The 23,045-nt window shown below is 41.9% G+C and overlaps 1 protein-coding gene across 1 annotated transcript; it reads right to left on the reverse strand.

The window, feature by feature from the left end:
* Window positions 1-281: 281 nt before the first annotated feature.
* Window positions 282-4,508, reverse strand: LOC147895073 (TMV resistance protein N-like). Its single transcript, XM_087383944.1, has 5 exons — window positions 4,383-4,508; window positions 3,747-4,299; window positions 3,390-3,665; window positions 2,582-3,181; window positions 282-2,452 (listed from the first exon to the last, which is right to left on the reverse strand). Exons 1-5 carry the CDS (start codon window positions 4,406-4,408, stop codon window positions 287-289), a joined length of 3,621 nt encoding a protein of 1,206 aa, XP_087240070.1. The 5' UTR covers window positions 4,409-4,508; the 3' UTR covers window positions 282-286.
* Window positions 4,509-23,045: the final 18,537 nt, after the last annotated feature.

Here is a 23,045-nt window from a genome sequence, read left to right on the forward strand (position 1 = left end):
TTTATATATATACCTTTGTAAGACTAGAATAAGTCCAATCATACAAATTTAGATTTTTTGTTGTTCTAAAGATCAAAAATCTACTCAGAAAATAAAAGAGAAGAAAAAAGAGGTAAACAAAAACTTTGATGAAAAACAAAAGGAAGACATACTTAGCAAGCAAAGCAACACTTATGTGGTCATCAGTGCCGAAGCATAAGCAGCTATACTGGGTTTCTGAAGACCCTCGGAGTCTCTTGGGGAGTGCCAAGAGACTTCCTTTCTTGTCCTCTTTGCCAAAAGTGCTTCAAGTGCCCAAGGTGAGATCCAACTGAGAGAGAGTAAGTAACCCATCTAAAGAGGTTAGATCGGGTATCACATTGCAGCGCAGGATTGTGAGCTTTTTCAGATTGGGCGGAAGACTTCGGAGGCCTGTCAATGCTGGCAAATCGCACAACACCAAATGCTCTAAGGCAATCAAGGAGTTCAGTTCGGGCAACACTTCCAAGGACTCACAATCTTGAACTTGCAGCACCTTCAGATTGGATGGTAGATTTGGGATTCCTGTCAATAGTGAGCAACCGACAACGATCAGATTCTCTAAGGCAATCAAGGAGCTCAGATTGGGCAACAATTCCAACGACTCACAGTCTTGAACTTCCAGAACCTTCATATTGGGTGGTAGACTTGGGACGCCTATTAATCCTGACCAACTGAACAAGACCAGACGCTCTAAAGCAATCAAGGAACTCAGATCAGGTAACACTTCCAAGGATGCACAGTTTTCGAGTTCCAGCTCTTTCAAACTCAGTGGCAAACCTACGAAGCCTTTCAACGAGTCACAAGCAACCGACACGGTCTCAACCGTGACCAAAGAGCTGAGATCGGGTAATATTTGGAAGCGGCTGCTGTCCCATACTATTACTGTTTCTTCATCGTCTGTGTGTTCCCGAAGTGTAGCATGAAGCTCAAAGCGTTCACAAAAGCGTAGAATCCCTACTCCAGCCAGGGAGCTCAAATCAGGTAGCATTTCCAAGGACTTGCATTCGAAGATTTCAAGCTTCTGTAAATTGGGTGGTAAACTAGTGAAGGCTGTAAAGACTTCACATCCATCCAAACACAGGATCTTCAAGTGAATCAAGCAGCTCAGATCAGGTAACATCGTCAATCCCATGCACTTCTGGATTTTGAATTCCTTCAAACTGGAGGGTAGACCTCTGATTTCTTTCAAGCCTTCACAACGGTACAGCCATAAAGACTTTAAAGCCATCATAGAGCTCAGATCTGGTAACCACTCCAAGGACCTGCAATCGCTTATTTCAAGCTTCTCAGCTTTGGTGAATAGATCACCCTTATTTGGAAACGCTGAATAGATCACCTTGCTTGTATCAAGGCATAAGGTAAGGTCTTGCACTCGGGTCTCGGATACGAAGACAACGCCCTTCCGCCTCCAAACAATAAATATTTCAAAGTTCCATCCTTGCAAATTAAGACTCTCGAGCCTAGAGAGCACAAGCATATCTAGAGAGACTCTCCCGGAGCTGCTACGCGATAAGTCAAGTCTCCTCAACTCCGTTAGCTCACTTATCCTGAAATCTCCTGCTCGATGGAGCGTGCATCCTCTCAAGCACAATTCTTGCAGGGACTTAAGCCTGTTCAAGCCGCCGACACCCTTTTGAAGATCAAACCAATGTAATTCAAGCTTCTCCAAAACTGGTAGTGAATCGAAACTGAAGAGCGTTTCCACAAAGGACGGACGGCATGAAACACAACGGACGACCCTCAGTTTAGGCATGTAGCTAAATCTCGGTAACTCTTTGAGGCAAGCATTCATCGTCAGAGCAAGGTGCTCCAACCGGGTACAACTTGTGAGATCCACAGCAGTAGTCAAATCAGTTCTTGTAAGGATAAGTGTTTGCAGAGCGGATAGACATCCAACCTTCCACGTCTCACATTTACAACCCTCTGCTACCAACCGTCCAAGACTTTCCCTTGCATCCTGCAGCCCCTCCAATCTCTCCACGGCTAATGACTTTGCACTTGAATTTCTCAACTCTAAAATTCGCAGACATGTCATGTCTCGCACGTTTACGTTCCTCAATGCTTCTCTTCTAGATTCTTTTTCTTTCTGTTGCTGCCAGTGAGCTATGACAAGATTGACATTTCTACAATTGTTCCTGCTCATAGCTTCCAGCCATTTCTCACTTTCTGATAACAAAACTACCCTCTTTAGCTCACCCCATTTTACCGGTCCAACACGCTTCGACGTCCATCTGATATCTCGTTTTCTTTTCTTTTCTAAAGATGTACCCATTGACAGCCTCTCTGAACTTGGAGCTACAGATGAACAGTACAACCACCCAGGGCATTCGGTCGCTATCCATCTGGCAAAGTCAACATAAAGATCATGGACCTCTAGTTCGTGCTGAGGACCATGGAAGACCAAGAGACCTGCATTCTCAATCTCGAAGATCTACAAGAGGAAGGGAAAACCGCAATCAGTCAATCATGTTTTTGACTCCTGCAATATTCAAAAATTAAACCTTGTCTTATTTAATAACAAAGTGAATTCATCTCGAAATGTTCGGAGTATGAGACTCACGTGATCAGTCATTTGCTCGGCTTCCATCTCATGAAGAAGGCTCAACCAATCTATCGCATTGACAAAGTTGAGATCACATATTGGCAAACATAATGCAACATCCAGGAAAATTTCCCTCAAAAGGTTATTACGAAGATTATCGTAGCTGGTCTTGATGATGCCCAGAACCCTCTCTTCTACAGCACTTGAATATTTGCGGTTAAGAAAATCAGCGAGGTGGTTCACATCCAGCCGTTTTTCACGTAGTTGACAGCCAAATGCTTTCAGCAGCAACGGATGATAGTGGTCATCAAATAAACATGTCACAACTACATCGTTGCACGAGTTGTTGGGTAATTCTTGTTGAGCATAATACAACAGCATGTCAAAAGCAGACTTTGCGTCCACGCTAGGAACGTGTATCAGGCATTTCGACTCTTCACACCCTCTGAGAAGTTTGCGTAGCAGATGTGGAGATCGGGCTGTAACTAGTACTTTGCTCCCTGGTCCAAAACCAGCTTCGAGAACCCTGAGAATGTATTCCTCAGATCTTGGCCACACATTGTCAATGGCAAGGAAGAACGTATGATTCCTCATCCGCTCTTTAAAAAGGGTCATAACCTGAACGAGGAACACAAAGGTTAAGATGATTGAATCATGGCATCTCCTTAAAGTGCACGTTCAAAAGTTGAAGTCCATGATCCATCTTCGAAGCCACTAGTTCATGTGGCTAGAAAGTCAAGCAATGTGTTGGAGCTGAGGCAAGAGAGAGAGATTTCACATTGGAGGCTTGCTTGGAGACTGTTTGATGCACCACAAATTGGAATACCTGATCTATGTCAAATGCCTTGTTTAGGATCCTGTCGCTTGCTTCAGTGAGCTGATGCAGGGCATCCTTGCATTGTCGAAGTATTTCACCCTCGTCGCATTGAGTAGGAAGCTGCATTAGCCACGATTTTCCTGCATAGATGGGATAGAAGAAATTAACCATGCTTTTACAAAGCGTGGTCTTCCCAGTTCCACCTATTCCGTGCATGCCCACGACACAGCTTCCAGGCACTATCTTACAAAACGGTTGAGCGTAGGCAAATCTGCTTGCGACTGCCTGCAAATTATGCATCAACTCAGAAAATAAGAGAAATGAGATCTAAATCTTATGAATCGCAGTAATAGGAGAACTTATTACCTCACGGAGGAGTTCCCGCCCTTGCACATAGGACTCGTCGTACGCTATGCTAGAAGGCACGCACTTGCAAATGCAGGACACTATACGTTTTCGATAAGCGGCCTCGCTGGAGAAGTCTGTTTCGTTGATGCCTTTCTGGAAACTCTCCCCAACCCAGTCTGTGAGCTTTTTAACGGCATCCATGCATTTGGAAGTGTCCAACCCAAGCAACTCCCATTGGTGTCGCCATCTAATCAAGTTCTGCTCTCGTTTGCAATCTTTCGGTGACAGCTTGAAAAATAAAGGCAATATATTCTTGCGGGAGACAGAAAAGATTTCTTGGAGCTCCAGCATTGGCCACTCCGATTGGAAATACTCTTCAGAAACCACAACTACAGCAAGCTCGCAGGAGCGCGCCTGGTCTAAAATTCTGCGAGGCCACTGTTGGCCTTTTGGAAGGCTGTCATCGAAGGCATCGAAGAAAGGATTCTGGTGGACTTTTTGCAGATCAAGGGCGAGCTGCTCCACGAAGGGCTTCTGCGTGCCGGAGTGACTCAAGAAAATCCTGCGGGGTCTGCAAGGGAGCAGGGGAAGGCTGATGAGCAAGGAAGCAAGGATGAAAAAGAAACAAAAGCGACAAAGAAGCGATGATCTTACTGATTGAGGAAGGTGGTGGAAGCCATAAGTGAGTGGGAGGACTAAGGCGATGCAAGAAAAGCATTTGTGGGCAGTCGAGAAGGTGGCGAGCTCTCTCAAATCAATGCGAACTGGCTCACTTTCCTCTGTCCCTGCGCCTCTGCATCCTTGTTTCCACTCTGATGATGGAGAGTAACAGCAACTCTCAAGTCAAAGGAAGACTCGGAAAAACACGCTCATCTTTCAATAATCACATCTCCTTATCAACGGCCCTGATTTTGAGCCCTTCCCTGTATGATTGCTTTACCACTTTTTCTTTTTCTTTTTCAAGAAAGAGACTAAGAGAAAAAACCCGCGAGAGCAAGCTCAAAGCGGAATACATCATGAAATCATGAGGATAAATTAAAAACCCCCTCACAGTGAGGTGGAAAACAACCAAGGCTGAGGCTGAAAGTGCCACCTCAACCCTGTAGTAGTCTCAGAGAAGAAAGGAGAATCCTTCCATTCCCTGAAGAAAGAAGCCCTCCTAGCTGAGGCTGCACGGGAGTCTCCCTGCATACCCGTCCATACGGCCATAAAAGTATGTACGGTGTCTGTCCAGATACTAGCCAATGTGTGCGAGGGATGAACCTCAGTACCCTCCAAAGCCTCTGTGCATCTGGCTCTCCAGATATGCCAGGATGCTATGCTCGCTAGAATCTCCCAAGAAGTATCCACAGAGGCATGTACAGCTGTAAAAGGAAGGTGTGGTACCACATCCAACGAACAGGACTCAATTTGATAACGTCGAACTGAAATGGCCCGAGAGGAGTCAAATCTCTCATAGAATACCTGAGGCCCTGTAAGAGAAAGCCAAGCCACTGAGCCCCATGTCATAAAGAATGGGGAGTGGGCAAAGTGACTGAAAATCCTGGCTACCCCCATCCAAATCATCCTCGCCTGTCTGCAATCCCATAAGCAATGTTGAATAGTCTCCGAAGCAGAGAGGCAGCGAGGGCAAGTAGGGTCAGCTCCGAACCTGGACCTCCAAAGGTTCACTGCAATTCCACCATGGATAGAGAGCCAAAAGAAGATAGTGATCTTTCTATTCCTGTGGGATTTCCAGAGTCTCCTCTGCAGATCCGCAGTGATATCAAATGTCTCCCAATGAGGAACTCTGGAAGGTCTCCAACCTCTACTTCTGAGCTGAAATCTCCTGGCATTACTGACCGTGTAACGAAAGAAGGGGATGCTCTTCTCTCAATGCCATGCGTCAATCCACTCCCACTCTCCGGGGTCCCACTGCAAATACCTGATGGGAACTCCCCCATAGAGCCAGAGCCTCCAAGACCTGGTGGAGAGTAGCCGGGGGTCTGGGTCTAGGAACCACTATGAATCTGATCCCTGCACCAAAAGACCTACAACCCTGATAGGCTGAAAAGCATACTCAAGCAAGATGTCCTTTGTGGACCTGAGCAATCTGCCACCATCTGGACACTAAAAACTAAAGCATCCTCCTGTGCATCTCAAAAGGCCAAAACCTGAAGCGGAACACCGCCTCTCGTAAAAGTACCTGCCCAAGTGGAGGAAGTGAGTGGCATATCATCTCCGATACTTCTGAGCCATAGGCTTCACATCAGGCTTCAGCTCTATCTTGTGTTCTATGGCAGTCACATGGCGAAGGTGGCGGTAGCTAGTTGCGAAAAGGTCAGGGAAATCTTTGAACATTTCTAGGAACTCGTCTTTCTCACTTGGAGTGAGGTCTGAGGAAAGCATAGATTCAAGCTGTTGAGGACTAGTTGTTACCTTTTCTGCAGGTGGCGGGGTTGGAGACACCCCAATCATGTAAACTTCCTCCTCTAAGAACTCCTCCCCCCCGTCTGATTCTTCCATTGATTCAGACACCGAGGATGAGAGAGTATCATTGTCTTGCTCCTCTTCTTCTTTTGGTTCCGTGGCACCTGGTTGCACCGGGATCTTCTCCTTAGAAGCACCAAAAGACATGTGTCCTGTCTTCCAATAGCTGACTGCATCACTCTTTCTCAACCATGGTCTCCCGAGTATGGTTGGGTAACTCCTACCTGTATCTTCAATGTCCACTACATAGAAATTGACGGTGGTGGTCAACCCATTGACAGTGATGGGCAAATCCTCAATGACTCCCAGGGTGGCGAGTCGTCGACCATCTGCTACCTTGATTCGAGTGGAGGAATGCCTTGTACATTTCAAATTCAATTTCTTCATGATTCCAGGCACCATGATATTACATGCAGCTCCCCCATCAACACACACATTTTTGACACGGCAATTATCTATGATGACATCGACTGTATGTGGGTGCCGATCAATTTCTTCAGAGATAGAAGATACCTCTCTTACCTTTTCCTTTTTCTTGTTCCTCCTTGTTGAAAGCCCTTCCTGTAGCTCACGTCTCACCTTAGGGCTTAATGCTATTGGTTGAGGGAGCGTGATGCTCAAAGAACGATGAGCAAGGTCCTGAATGACCGAATAGTCTTCTTGCCCCGAGCCGATGGAAAAATCCGAGGTTGACCACTTGCTCCTGCGGGATCTTTTAGTCTTCTCGGTTGGTGGGTCTGCCATCTCAGCATCTGAGGGCTTTGAGAAGGACACCTTCTTCCTGGGGCGGCCTAGTCCACAGTTTGGAGAGGGGTCTGAGGTGGTACGACTTCTTTTCCCAAGGTCAAGGATCTTTACGTCAGAATCCTCAGTGCCTGATTCACTTAGAAGATTCACCCTTGGAATATTGGGACATTCTGTGCGATAATGACCCTTCTGGTGGCACTCGTAGCATACAACATTAGCACGGTCTCTTGGAGGGCGGTTGGCTTGATTTCTGATGCCCACCATCTCAAGCCGAAGATCATTCAGGGCCTTGGCTGACTCCAGGTTCTGTTGCAGGGGGGGCCTCTTAGCTGGAGGGGCTGAGGGAGTAGAAAGGAGGGGGGCTCGTGGGCGAGGCTGGGGAAATCTTCGAGGCAGAGGGTGAGAATATATACCTTGTTGAGGGTAAGCATCTAAGGGAGGACCATACATTTGAGGTGGAGGCGGTGGATACATCCCTGATGAGGGGTGGGGGTATGCCCCTGAGTTAGACCCCCCAGGTTGTTGTTGCAGGAATTGAGGGAACTGCGGAGGGACAATCGTCTTCTTTGAAGCGGGGTCAGACTGAACTTTATCAAACTTTTGAGCAATCTCATGTGCTAGCACCATAGTTTCTGGATTCTCCCATTTAAGCTTGGCGGAATTCGTCACTTGCTCCTGCTACAAGGTAGCCCAGCACATGCTGAGTCATTCCAGCTTGAAGGCATTGTCCTCCTGTGTGGCAATTAAATGGTCCAGGAGCACGGCCGCTCGATCCACATATCGACGCATCGTCTCACCTTCTGACTGCTTCAAGTTTGCCACCTACAGGTACACATTCTCCGGCTCCTCTTCTTTGCCGAAATACTCAATCATCGCTACTGTTAACCTTGGCCAGCTTTGGCGAACGTCTTTGGCCTGCTTCTCATACCACACTTGAGCCAAACCCTCTAGAGATGTGGGAAGAACCAACAGCCATTTGTCTTCAGTAAGAAAGTTGAGAGAAACACAACGGCGCTTGAAGGCCACAAGATACTCATTTGGATTTTCTTCCACCCATCCACAAAACACGGGAATGTCAGCCATGCTTGGAAGATGGAAAAGAGAGTTGCAAGACGAGGCTTATCTATGGACAAACAATAGAAAGAGGAAGCTTGAACTGAAAATCGGGTGAAGATACATCCACAAAGCACACATAGGTAGGGTAGGGTGTGACTGGTGTATTGTGAAATACTACACGGGAAGAATCTTTAGCATAGAATAGCACATAGACAATCTTAAAAGGACCAACCCTCATGATATCACATCCATCTTTACAAGCGAGGGTTAGAGACACGACGCTGCATGAGGTTGTTCATCAAGCGAGGGTTAGAGACACGACGCTGCATAGGTAGGGTAGGGTGTGACTGGTGTATTGTGAAATACTACACGGGAAGAATCTTTAGCATAGAATAGCACATAGACAATCTTAAAAGGACCAACCCTCATGATATCACATCCATCTTTACAAGCGAGGGTTAGAGACACGACGCTGCATGAGGTTGTTCATCAAGGCAAACAAGAATGCCATGACAAATGTCAACAGCTGGAGAGCTTGCACATCACCTTCAGCTTCTTCCAATTCTTGTAGTTGCCATACTATTTCTTCAAGGGGTGTGCGGTCTGGCATCCTTCTTTTGAGCAATGTCCTTGAGGACCTTTCTGATGATCTTTCGAAGTCGGTAAACTCGTATCAAGTATGCCCAACACTTAGTTTCATGATGACCACAACCTTTGCATTCCTTACAAATGATCACCCTCCGTGGCTTGCAGCTTTGTTGGGGTGGTGCTTCCACTCGCGTCATTTGTGATTGAAGTACAAGCTTCACGTGCCAAGAAATCAGTAACTAGATTTTGAGCTCGAGGGATATGCTGAATTTTTACCTCTTCAAATTGGTTGCAAAGTTCCAATGCTTGTTGATGTCGTGGAACCAAGCCTTTGCTCCGCACCTTCCACCTTCCACTAACTTGTTCACACACTAGTTGAGAATCTCCTTGCACTTCAAGTTGCTTGACGTGATGCTCTTGTGCCTTTTGTAGCCCAAAAATGAGTGCCGAGTACTCAGCTTGGTTGCATGTACTTGCAGGTGCAGACTTACTATAACAATACTCACCACCACCCGGTGAAGTGAGCTTCACATCCACGCCAGCAGCCTTGGTCGAAGGTTTGTAAGCTCGATCAAATTGAAGGATCCAAGATGTCATCACACCAAGACTAAAATTCAGACATCCCAAGTTTCTCGGTAGTCCAAGATAGGTAGAAGGAGAGGGTGGGGAGAATTCAACACTTGAGCCAAATGTTCAGCACCAAATAAACTTGCAATCCTTTGTTGATAGTTTATCTTTAAACAAAAAAGAATTACAACTTGAAGCTCGAAATGAGGCACAAAAGGTTGATTAGGTACAAATGGATTCCTTGGTCGAAACATTAACAACCATAGCCGAGGCCTAGAAACCTTTGTAGTGAGATTGAGAATAAACCATTCAAGACAAGCTTATCCACAGGAATTAACAAGCAGATGCGCCAAACCTCCCCCCAAGCTTGGGGAGCATCCCACCCTTCGATGAAGGACACCCTTTTAATTACCTCCGAAGCAGCAAGTAGCTCGATCACCGCACAATGAGTAGAATTAAAATCAAAGTTCTCCCAGCGTATCAATAGTTCTTCACCTTGAACCATCCACGGTGTATCATCCCACCCATCGTCTCCTTGAACAATGCACTGGACAATCAGCCGTTGAAGGTCGACATGAAGATCAAGAAAGAGATCTTGCCAATTGGTAGTCGTAATGAGCGGACGACCAGGCACCAAATCCTTAAACTCGTCGAGAAGTGACATAAATATCCACCCTCCTCGTGTGGCGTGTGTCCGTGAAGTGGACTTGAAAAAGTTCCGAATCGGCGATCTAGCAGGAGATGTGAATAGAGCACATGAAATGAAGTACTTTTTCTTTTTACAGCAAGAGTAAACTCCCCACGGTTAGAGAGTTACAATTCTCGAGATTTCAATATATAAACAAAAATCATTACATTTTCATAACTTCCAACTTGTTGGCCCAATGATAAGTCTCCCTTTTGTGAAGGGGGAGGTCTTGGGTTCAAATCCTACTCTTTAATAAAAAGAGAGGAGAGGAGAGGAGAAGGAGAAGAGAAAGAGAAGGGGAAGAAGAAGAAGAGAAGAGAGAGGGGGGGCACGGGATCTACTGTTACAGTTTTGCAAAAACTTAGAAAAATTGTGCGCGATTAGAAGACGTAGCAGCCCAGAAAACTGTCGCGCGGGTGAACACAGTAGAAGTGAGAAAACTATCCGCGACCAGAAGACGCAGGAGCCCAGAAAACTGTCCCGCAGGTGAACACAGTAGACGCGCGAATCGAATGCGCGCGTAGGAACTCAGAAGGAGCACAGATGGTACAATTCTGCAGATGCGACCGGTACGAGCAGAAGATTCGTCGACCAGAATACACGTAGGAACCGTGAGCAGAAAGCAAGCAGATTGAAAGTGCAGAAGCAGGGAGGTTTTGCAGTCATAGAGATAGGGAAGGCACACAGTTTAGGGGCATAAAAGAAGAGAACTATGCACGGAAGAGGCCGCAGTGCCACACCTAGTCGTAGGAGTAACAGATTTTATACCACTAGCCGTGGAGATTTCGATCCCAGCAGCCACACCATTCCTATTAGCCGGAAAAGAAATCAGGACCAGAGGCTAGAGGCTAAGCATGGCGACGCTCGAGGGCCATAGAGGAAAGGAGAACGTGAGGGCGAAACGTTATCATGGGAGGGGAAAAGGAATTAGAAGGGGAGGGAATGAAGAGGGAGACTATGACACAAGGGGAAAGGGAGAGGGGGAAGAGAAGCATATACATGATGGGAGGAGGAATGTAAAGATGGAGACATCAAGGGAAGAGGACCATGCTTTATTTTGAAAGGAAGAGAAGGGAGAAATCAAAGTACTAGCTAGGTGGCTTTAGAAGAATGAGCGTGTCTCATCAAGGAATAACCTTCTCCTTTTATAGCCAAGAGAGGGGCTCTCTCCCAATAAATGCATCCTCCCACATGTATGGTGTGTGTGGAAAAGTCTCCCATGTGGGCTAGGCAGTTACGCACTCTCAATTGTGTGCGACAACCCTTTGCCTCATAAATCAATCCCCATATCTCAAGTTTATGATACTCCCTTGGTCTCTCCCAATTTTATAATATGTTCAAACCTCTAGGAGGACAAGTGGAGGGTTGGCACAAGGAATCTTGCCACCTCATCCCATCCTTAGACTATCTATACCTCCCCCACATGGGCCTATCCTATATGGAGGGAATAACCCAATATAATATGCATTTCCACCTATTTTATATTACTTCTCCCATGGACTTTGAGCCATATCTCACTAAATGCAGCCTAGGTGGAGGGGTGGCACATGGAGGAGCCATGCCACCTTACATTTTATAATATTACTACCATGGATTATGTACAACACACCTTATGGGTCCTCTTACATGGAAGGGTGGCACATGGTCATGCCCTGCCACCTTAACCCTGGGCCCTATGCACACCATATTTTATTATACTATTGCCACACATATAAACACACACTCATATTTATGCCTTTTTCCTTAAACAAATTTATCCATAACATTACTTAGTTAGACCTGCATTTTGTTTGAATTGATATTATGTATATGTTATTTATTGTATTTTTTAAAATGAAAAGTTTAATTAATTTTTATAAATAAAACTATTTTACTAACCATTAGCTCTCATTTCTTTGTCCCCATGTTCTGCCTTCCATTGTTGTACTTCATGTTGATTGTTATCCATGAAATTCCTAAGGTCTTGTAGTGTGCTCCATCTATAAATGTATTCATTTGGTTCGTTTCTAGCCATGTTTGTGAGACGCATTTGAGCTGTATACAAGAAATAATTTTGTCTCTTTGTTCTTTTTGTTGATTTTTCTTGATCTTGTTGAGCCAATCGAGCTTTACTTTTAAATTGATTAAAGATTTGCGAAATAGTAATCTATTATAAATTAGAATATAAACTAATGTGAAGAAATACTACAATGCGTAATATTGAAAATGTACCTCGTCTGATGTTTCCATATTTTATTGTTGGCTATTCTTCAAATAAGTGTTTGATAGATCATGCATATTAGTTTATATATCAAAAGTTTCTTTTGTCTTATATTGATGAATATTAAATAAAAGGATATTCTATTGATTACTTTTTTTTTTAAGTTCATGGAAGCATTGGAATGAAGTCAGATGGATTGATTTTATTTAAGATTCTTAAGTTATTTTGAGTGGTGACTCGTGAAAGCATGACATATGTTAGGCCTGGTGCAAATGATTTTTGTATTACTACAAGAGCCTTTCCTTTGAGTGTGCATCCTTGTGACTTGTGTCCTGTAATTGCATATGCTAGTGTAATTGGAAAAGTTGTTTTGTGATACCATATGGAGTTTAATACCTTCCGTTTATGTTTTGATCATCTTAGTGTGTTTTTTTCATTTGTTGATAAGATCTTGGCATAGATTTTTAAAATGTTGTTTGTGTTATTATCTATTTCTAGTGATATGACACTTGTAATAGTGCCATCTGTAGCTCCAATTGTGAGATCCATATTTTCTGTGATCATTACTTTCGCTCCTATTGCTATTTGTTGTATGGAGGGGAAATCTAGATCCATTATCCATTCTTGTAATTCTAAGATTTGATCTGCATTGGATGTCATAGTGATGCTTTTAATTTGATGTTCATTGAATTTCTTATGTAGTATGAGCTCATTATAGTATCGTGTGTCATTTTCATGGGTGCACAGTACAGTTGTGTCCTTGTCAATGAAATCGTTTGCTTCACTATCACTTATGATTAAATTACCTAGGAAATACTGAATCTCTTCTACTATGGGTTGTCTTATTCTGATTATGTTTAAGAATTCTATGTATGTTGGATCTTCTAGGTGACGTATTGATGTGTGAAGGAATGAAAAGGTTGCAGTTGTCCAGAAACCCGAGTTTCCAATATAACATTTTCTACAAAATTCATTTTCTTGCACCTTGCATTTACATACTGGAGGCAATTGGGACATATCTCCGAATAAGAGCATATTTTTATTTTCAAAAGGTTGCAAGATTTTTTGCTTGCAAGTTTTGCACAACTGTCTGATTACCGTGTTTAATGTTTGGCATGTCATCATTGAGATCTCATTAATTATTATGATTATTGCATTTTGCAATTCTATGTATCGTTCGTCTGACACTAGTAAGGAGGCACGAAACATATCGTGTCTCTTTGGTAGAGCAAACTGATGATGGACAATAGTTGCTAATCGGCTTTGTCTCATTGCAGCAGCTCATGTGTTTATGCTAGAACAATGGATTTTCCTTGTTTTACATAATTATAAGTAATGTACTTGATCATAAATATCTTTCCTGAACCAGGAGTACCACAAATGACATGAAGTCCTGTGGGTGATCCATTAATCTTTTCATAAATTTCTTGTTGTTTAGAAGAAAGAAATGCATTTTCAAAGTCCTTGAACTCGTTCATCATTTGAAGTAATTTTGTGCATGCTGTGTTATGCATATTAGTATCTTCATGGGTCGGTTGAAGCCATGAAGGAGTTTTGAATAACACGTAATGGGCTTTTTTGGAGTATCATGTTTGTTAGTTGGTGGCAATTTTGATCAATTAGCAAGTGCACTTTGCAATATTGATCGATCAGAGATTCGATGTCTTCTTCTGTTTTTATGAGGTCTCGGATATGGCATTCTAAGAAGTAAGATTTCGTATGATGAGCTCATTCTCATTTCTAAAATTTACGTTCTTTAGTAGAAGGTTGTAAAAAAATCCTTCAAAATGATGAGCAGGGTGGTAATCTATGAAACGTATAATCCGTGTTGATGGATATACATAATATCAGAAAGAATCTATGATAGTTATGTTATCTTTGTTTTTTTTCTTTGACTTTTGGACATTGTATTGTTTCTAGAATTCATAGAAGGTCAAGTTCTCCATGACACTTGGACAACCGCAATATGTATCTATAGGATGCATTACAAAAACACAATGTTCATGAGGGTATTTTTGGCGCATAGATGGGGGAGAGGAGTTAATGAAATGCATAGCTTCGCTTCTTTGAATGGTAAATATTTGTAAGCATGACAATGCTGCCTCTGTTGGAGATGTTGGCTTTGAAAGGATGTATGTAGATATCATTTTTAATTTAATTGGATCTAGATTATCTAGTCCTAGAAGTTTTGCATCACTAGGATTTAAGTTCATGTGTCCCATGGGTTCGGTTTTCATAGCATATTTTAGAAGGTAATATGATAGGCCTATGTTGGTTATTTTTTGAATATTCATATGTGCTTGCCACAAGAGTAATATTCATGCATGGTATGGAACGACATTACGATGTTCTAGGGATGGACGGAAGTAGATCCATCTTTTTGTGAGAGGATCTAAAGTAGGTTGAGTCTCTAAATGTATAGGATATGGAAATCTGTATTTGCATTTGTGGTTTGTGCTTGAGTCAAATAGATTGCATATTGGCCTACATGTGTGGATTTGTTTTCTCTTTACCATATAGTTAATCTTTCTTTGAATTGAATTCTCTAGCCAGTTATTAAAATCATTCATGTAAGGGATATATGCATCTATCTGGTTTGATACGATCTCTATGTCTTGTTCATCTACCCATAGCATTATGTGTGCATGCATAGATTCTCGATTTTTTAACTTATATCTTATGATATGATGGTTGACTCTACCTAGTAGTCCTTTATCACATAGAATATATCTTGCTAAGAATTGTTGCAGTCTAACATGGAAGAGCACTGCGCATTCAACTGAACAATCTCTCCATGTGAAGTTTTTATTAAATTGTTTAGTAATGGTTTCTATTTGATCTATTTCACATCATCTCGTGGTTGATACCTCATCTGCAGTAAGTGTAAGGAATATATTGGGAAGGCCCCATGTGTCAACCATTGCCATTAGATCTTTTAAGTTTCTACGATGCCATGAAGGAGATCCAAAAATAGAACTTGGTATCTGAAACTTAAGAATACGTCTAATTATCTCTTGTTCATATATTCTTGGATCTTGTCGTCTTTGTTGGTCAATATCTCTTTGTAATATTGTAGTTTGAGTAGAGTTTGCTATTATAATAGATTGACGTATTTGGTACATCAATAACAAGTATGGTTTGTAAAGAGTGAACATGGAGAACAATGTTGACATTCTCATTTTTAAATATATGTTGAAGAACATCTTGCTATCATGAGCACCATATCCGAAAGGATAGAGGAATGGGAATAATGCATACTCAAGTGTTAATTTATCACATTGTGACAGAACTTCCATAGATGTTATGAGCTGCCACTCAATAATTCTTATTGAATCATGAAGTACAATTGTGCCGACTTTATGTGATGTATTTTTTTTGAATTGATGAGTTGTAGTTGATGAGTTGTAGGTAGCATGTTGATTTATTCTAGTAATGACAAGTAGTTGTCCTCATGCGCAATTTTCATAAGATCGAATGGTGAGTAAGCAGAGTGTCCTTCAAGAATATCAGAAACAACTTCTGAAGAAAGAACACTTACTCCTAGTTTTGGATGCGGTCGTTCATACATTGTCAAGTATTTTTTAAATATGGGGTTTATTCTAGTTAAACGCTAGAACTGTTTCGTTGTTGATAGTAAGTTTGTTGAGTTACTACAAAATCTTTGTTGGCGATTCCAACATATTAGAGTGGATTATCCAACATCAATCTTCTTTGTAGTATACCTGTTGCTAAAGATGTAATAACTTTAGAAACGTTTAGGGATATATCGATTATAGAAAGCATTTGCATTTGAAATATGTCCGCACCTAATACATTCTATAAATAGTTTGGATCATAGGGAACCGAGTACAACTTTCTGAATGGACTATCTATGCATGCTTTACAAGCCATTTTTTATCTATGTCCTAGGCCATTTTCTACATGCAAACTTATGAACGTATTGGATAAGTCATATGGTGTTATACTTGATTCTAGTAGTGATATTACTGATTTTAACTTTGTAAAAGAACCTGTGTTAAATTCTATTCTACCACAAAACACACAATATTGCATCTTTGAAATATATTGGGAAGTAATTTGGTTCCATTCTTTTAGAGATTTATCGATGAATAGCCATGAAGAGAAACTCGGTTGTAATCGTCTTTTCTTGTTTTCTATGCTAATGTAGGAAGCATGTTCTCCTTTCAATAAGTGACCTTTTCATATTTGTAAAGTAAATTATATGTTAAAGTAGAAGTACCTACTTTATTTTCCCGTTGTATATCAGAGCGTTTAAAATGACTTGAAATTCACCAATTCAAATAATCTGCTAACAAAATATCAAGGTTGTTAATACTTTATATTTTTCACACAAAATTTATAACATCTCTAGTCTATGTTGATACCAATTCGAATATAGCACATAGCAATTTGAATGTAGCATATAGCATTTCGAATATAGAACATGGTAAATAGCTCTTTCTTTTTGCACATAGAAGTTTGTGTTTAGCATATATTATTTTGCATATACTTTGTAGCTATTTGAATTTAAGATATAGACTTTTCATTTATCACTTTTTATATATTTGGTAGCAATTTGAATTTGAGATATAGCACTCTGAATTTCGTACATAGCACTTTGCATTTAGAATTAGCACTTAGCATTGAGCAACTAGCATTTTTGCATTTAGCATATAGCACTTTGTATCCAACACACAAACAAATAAACTTAACCACACATTCGTGTGGGGGGAGAGTAGGCACATTTCCTCTCCAAAAATTATAAGACCAAGGAACGTGCCCTTCCTTGGGTTCATATCATTTTGCATTTTGCACATAGTACTTTGCATATAGCATGTAGCAATTTGAGTTTGGGATATAGAACATATCACTTTGCATTTTGCACATGGTACTTTGTTTTTAGAAATGTATGATTCTTTTTGCACATAGGAGTTTTTGTTTAGCATATATTATTTTGCATATATTTTGTAGCTATTTGAATTTGGGATATAGCACTTTTCATTTTATCACTTTGTATATATTTGGTAGCAATTTGAATTTGAGATATAGCACTCTGAATTTCGTACATAGCACTTTGCATTTAGAATTAGCACTTTGCATTTAGCAACTAGCATTTTTGCATTTAGCATATCATGCTGCCTGCAATCTCACCTCCAGACTGCTCCCTGTGGACAACCAACTGTAAGGCAGTGCTTGCTGTAACCTTGATCAACTTGCTGCCCTTTGATGGAAGCTATTCAATGCCTCCAAGCAATGCCCATTGTGGTAAAAAGCCACAATTATGGCAGTCCAGGAGACCATTATAATAATGCATTATGGTGAACAATCTCTTTGCTTTGCACATGCTCTCACACATCCCATCCATCTTGACAAGTGCAGTTTCCAAAGCCATGTGTTGGAGACACCCATGATCTAATATAGCAGCATGATTTGCCTACACCTCTGTTAAGTAGCCAAATCTTTGCATGTAGGAATTGTAACACATTCTCTCTCTACATGTAGAACTTGCATATAGAAGTCGTATGTAGAATGTAGAACTCGCATGTACAATCCGCATGTAGGAGTTGCATGTAGGAGTTGTATGTAGAACTCGTATGTAGAACTTGCATGTAGAACTCGCATGTACAACTCGCATGTAGGAGTTGCATGTAGGAGTCGTATGTAGAACTTGCATGTAGAACTCACATGTACAACTCGCATGTAGGAGTTGCATGTAGAACTTGTATGTAGAACTTGCATGTAGAACTCGCATGTACAACTCGCATGTAGGAGTTGCATGTAGAAGTGGCATGTAGAAGTGGCATGTAGAACTCGCATGTAGGAGTTGCATGTAGGAATCGTATGTAGAACTTGCATGTAGAACATACAAGTTGGATTTCTAAGAGGGATTATTTCTAGCCTTATGCAAGTACAAGCGGAGCTTTGCCGCTACTCTACATACACATTCTGTTCTACCTAAGTCCATGTTGGCATAGAGACAACATACTCCCGGATTTATTACCCGTCCTCGGGTTAGGCTTATTTTGATTTCGGAGTTAAAATGCCATGTGTGTAATCCAGTGGCTATTGAGCTTGTGACATGTGAGTCATTCCTGCTGTAATGCTTTTGCACCATACAATTTGTGGTCTGTCGTCAGGAAGCTTATCTTCTCTTAAGGAGGGATAGACGGTTGTGAATTTCAGAGGGGATCTTGTTGCTGAGATTGCGGACTTTGCCATCGAAACTTCTTGGGAAGAGGTTTGGCGGGGGTCTCATTGTTGAGGCTGGCATTTCTTGCTATCTTGCATACATGTTGGATGCGATTGCACCAATATCATTGAGCTTGTAGATAATTTGTATGCAAGTCTGATATTTTTGCATATTAGAGATGGCTGTGATGTTTGGCAGGGGTCTCGTTGTTGAGGCTACAAACTCTTTTGCCAATTCATCTTGAGTTTTGGCATAACTTCTTGTCCTGCTTGTGAATTCATTGCATGCTTTGAGAGTATGGAATGAAAGTGTGTGATACTATTGTTGATGCAATCTATTATGCGTCTATGCAAAATTGTGTGAGTATACGTGATGTATCTAACTATATGCTTATTTGTGGGATTTAATAGGGAAACTAAGACTCAATCATCCCTAATACAAAATTGATTAGGTCTTCCTAAATGTGCAAAAACTGCATATGCCAGTGAGTGTGCGTGTAACAATCTAGTACAAACTATATGTGCAAAAACGTGCATATGCTAGTGAGTGCTCGTGATACAATCTAATCCTAACTAAGGAAGACTTGGTTTCCCAAATCTTCATTTTTGTCGGGGATGGTTTGCGTGTTGATGTAGTAGCGCTTCAATCGGCTCCCGTTTATTGTTGTGTTGAATTGGACTCCATCCAATGTTTCTAGCAGTACAAGTCCGATGGGATTCATCTTTCGTACTCGGTAGGGTCCTTGACCTAGATACTTCAGTTTCCCCTTATGTACTTTGGCATTGTATAATAGGACTAAGTCGCCTTCCTTGATGTCTTTAGCTTTTAGATTTCTATCAAACCATGCCTTTCTTCTATTATCATGGCATGGTAGGTGACTAGTCTTGTCTCTGTATGCTTCTCCAACTGATAGAGCATTTCTTTCAAGGATTCATGGTCTCCCATGTGTTCTTGTACTGCTATGCGTAGACTTGGTATTACAAATTTGAGTGGGACCACAGCTTCAAGGTCGTATATCAATTGAAAAGGTGTGTTCCCTGTACTGACCTTGAATGTGGTTCTGTATGCCCATAAGGCTGCATTCAGTTTCTCTGCCCAATCAGATTGCTGTGGTTCTACTATCTTGGTGAGGATAATGCATATTATTTTGTTGGTGGATTCGGCCTGCTGTTCATTCCCTTGGGGGTAGTAGGGTGTGCTTTTTCTATGGATTACCATGAAGCCAGACAAGAGTTCTTGGATTACCTCATTGACAAAATATGTGCCTCTATCCGACACAATTTCAATAGGGCATCCGAATCGGGTGATCACATTTTCGTATAAGAATCTTGCTGTGCTTCTGGCATCTTCCTTTCTAACTGCTTTAGCTTCAGCCCATTTTGTAAAGTAATCAGTGGTCACATTGATGTAGCGTGCTTGTGTCCCTTTTGCTACTGGATGTATGGGACCCACATAGTCAATCCCCCATTTTTCAAATGGTTTTTGTGCAACAACTATTGTTAGGGAATTGAAGTCTTTGTGTTGTGGTTTAGTAGTCCGTTGGCATACATCACAGCCTTTTACATCTGCCCACAGTGGTGGCCACCAGTAACCTGCGAGGAGAACTTTTCTTGCTGTGGCTTCCCCTTGGAAGTGTCCTCCTGCAATGCCTTCATGGACTTCACTCAGGATTGGCATGATCTCATCAGGCATTACACATCTTCTTAATATCTGGTCCTTGCCCATCTTATACAGTTGTCCTGCAATGAGTTGATAGGGTACAGCCTTTAGAATCAACTTTTTGGCACTTACCTCTTTCATTTCAGGGGGTGGTCTTCCTGCCATCAAGTACCCAATGATATCTCCACACCACTCTGGAACAACATCTATTTGAAATAGTGTGGCATCTGGTAAGTCGTCTTCTACTCTAGTGGCTTCTTGTCCTGACTTGACATGAGACATGTGATCGGCAATGTAGTGTTGGGCACCTTTGCGGACCACTATTTTGAAGTTGAATTCTTGAAGCAAGAGGAGCCATCTGGTTATTCTTCCTGTTGTACATGGACGGTTCACAAGATAAAGCAATGCTTGATGGTCAGTGCAGAAGACAAAATCATTTGCCAGTAGATAGTGCCGAAATTTCTTTACACTATACACCATCTCTTTCTGTGGTGGTATAGTTGATCTTTGCATCATTGAGTTGTCGATTGGCAAAGTAGAATGGGTAGTCTTTCTTATGTTCACCAGGTTGACAAAGCACACTCCCAATTGCATACTTGGATCCATCAGTATGAACATGAAAATCAATATTCCAATTGGGAGATATAAGGATGAGAGCTGTGATTAGAGGCACCACTTCAAAAGCTCAAAGGCTTGGTTGCACTCTTCGGTCCATAAGAAATCCACTAATAATTTGTAAAGTGGTCTAGCTATCATGGCATATCGTAATATAAATCTTCTATAATAGCCAGCATGTCCCATAAAGACTTGTACACCTTTGGAATTTGTAGGAGGAGGCAATTCCATGATGATTTTGATTTTGTCCATGGCAGTTGCAATCCCATGTTGAGACATGATGTGTCTCAAAACAACTTCGTGGGTGACCATGAACTAGCATTTTGTTGGATTTAGAGAGATGCCATACTCCCTGCATTTGATTAGTACTTCTTCAAGACATTTGAAGTGGTCTTGTTTGTTGGAATGGATGCACAAATCATCCAAGAACACCTATAAAAACTTATTCAGAAATGACTTGAAAGATGTGAACATGACTCGCTGGAATGTGGCCGGGGCATTACAAAGGCTGAATGGCATGACTCTATATGCAAAAATACCCCATTCTGTAGCAAATGCTGTCTTTGATTGGTCTGTAGGAGCGATTTGCACTTGGTTATAGCCACTGAAGCCATCCAAGAAGCTATATATTTCTGAACTTGGCACCTTTTCCAACACTGTTTCTGTTAAGGGTAGGGGATAGTGATCCCTAATTGTGGCGACATTCACATTTTTTAAATTTATGCATATTCAGACTTCTTGTTACGTTTAGGCACAATGACAGTGGGTGAAACCCAATCAATGTGCTCTATCTCGTAGATGAATTTGACATCTAGGAGTTTTTCCAGCTCGTCATAAACCATGGTGCCATATTTAGGATTTGTGCGATAAGGTCCACATACCTTAGGGTGAGCACCTTCCCTTATAGCTATTGTGTGTACTACCACTTTTGGTGAAATTCCTTTCATCTCTTTGTATGACCATGCGATGCAGCCGCAGTATTCCATTAGGAGTGCTTTGAGTTTGGTTTCATCTTCTTGTCGAAGCTGTTTCCCAATGAAAACCGATTTTTCTTCCTCCCCTTCAAGGGCGAGGTTTATTGTGCGTGTTTTTGCTGGTCCCTCATAGATTGGAGTTTCTCCAATGCTATCGGTTTCTTGAACTTCAGATTCTCTTAGTGGTCTTGGCATTGCTATTGGCGCATTGCCACTTGTGTAATTCTTGCAGTATTCTGGCACTTCTCAAAGATCGGCCTCTAATGGTGTTGAACTAGCCTGACATGTGCCATGTGTACTGGGTGGCATCGTCTCATAGGCCAATTTGTGAGGCTCTTTTTAACTTTCTTTTTTTGAAGTCTCTTGATCGAGCTTCATCCGTACATGTGGCTTATATTTTCGAAACTTCTTACGTTGGGAACTGTGGGGTAACTTTTCCACTAGTAAGGTGTTTCCAAGTAAGGGTTCATTTGCTACGCATACTCCTTCCAGTCCCTCAGGGGACCATTCAAGAGGTGGTGGTTCTGATTTTGAGGGAGCTGACTTTGCAAGGTACAATCGATGATCCTTGTTTGGACTCGTTCGAATTCATTGAAGTGCTCGGCCTTGGCTTTTCTGCGATTTCCTCCAGCTTTCTTGCGGGATCTTCTACTGTTATTCAACTGTGGAGGTTCAACTTTTGGGAGCTCGACTGCCATTAGGGCATGCAGAATGGCTAAGTCATTATCAAAGATTTGATCTTCAATTTCAGCATTCTCAGCCTCTGTTTCAAGGTCCCAAGGAAAATATGAGTCATCATTGGTATGGGTACCTTCTTCAGGTTCATTATCCCACTCGCAGCTTTCCCACAAAGACCACACACCAGATTAACTTGGAGCTTCCTTGCTAACTTGGCTCTTACAGGTAACCACTGATCGGCCATTTTCCAAAGAATAAAATTGAAAATACCCACGTTACCCTTACTCCAGGTTTCCTCAAATCTTGCCCGCCACCAACTCGGGGCACGCCATAGGACCCATTTCTTGTTGAACTCCATTCCGATTGACCTGCCCTCCATCAACTTCCTATAGGCCACCTTAGATGATGTTTTTTTTAGTTGAGTTTTACCAACATACCAGTGTAATGCTCTCCTCCCAATTGCTTCAATGCAGTTGGTCTGCCAACACTCAGAAATTCTAGACAACAGTAATCTGACAACAGCAATTTCCTACGTACTCAACAAAAAATTGCTCCAGATATCCCTTAAAGGCCACCAGCCACCCCTCTTAGGATCCCAAATTTGCCTCCAATACACCAAGCCTTTCTGACATATATTGCATGAAGTAGCAATATCAACGAAAGCCAAAGATTGACCATTGAGTTGAGTGGCCTTACTCCACCAGATACACTCATTTAAGCTGGCATCTCCTTTTAAGCCTCCTATCATTTCCAAGTGCTACAGCCCATGACCATTTTCCATGTATCAACCAAACCAGAAATAAAATCGGATCCACAAACTGTAATGGGAAAGTCCAAGAACAGACACTCATACTACTTGAGGTTTTTCCATGATCCAACTTTTGGA

Source organism: Dipteris shenzhenensis, chromosome 13 (genome assembly GCF_047967505.1).
Source record: "Dipteris shenzhenensis isolate YYH24624 ecotype China chromosome 13, Dip_SZ_1.0, whole genome shotgun sequence".
In the NCBI taxonomy this organism is placed as follows: domain Eukaryota; kingdom Viridiplantae; phylum Streptophyta; class Polypodiopsida; order Gleicheniales; family Dipteridaceae; genus Dipteris; species Dipteris shenzhenensis.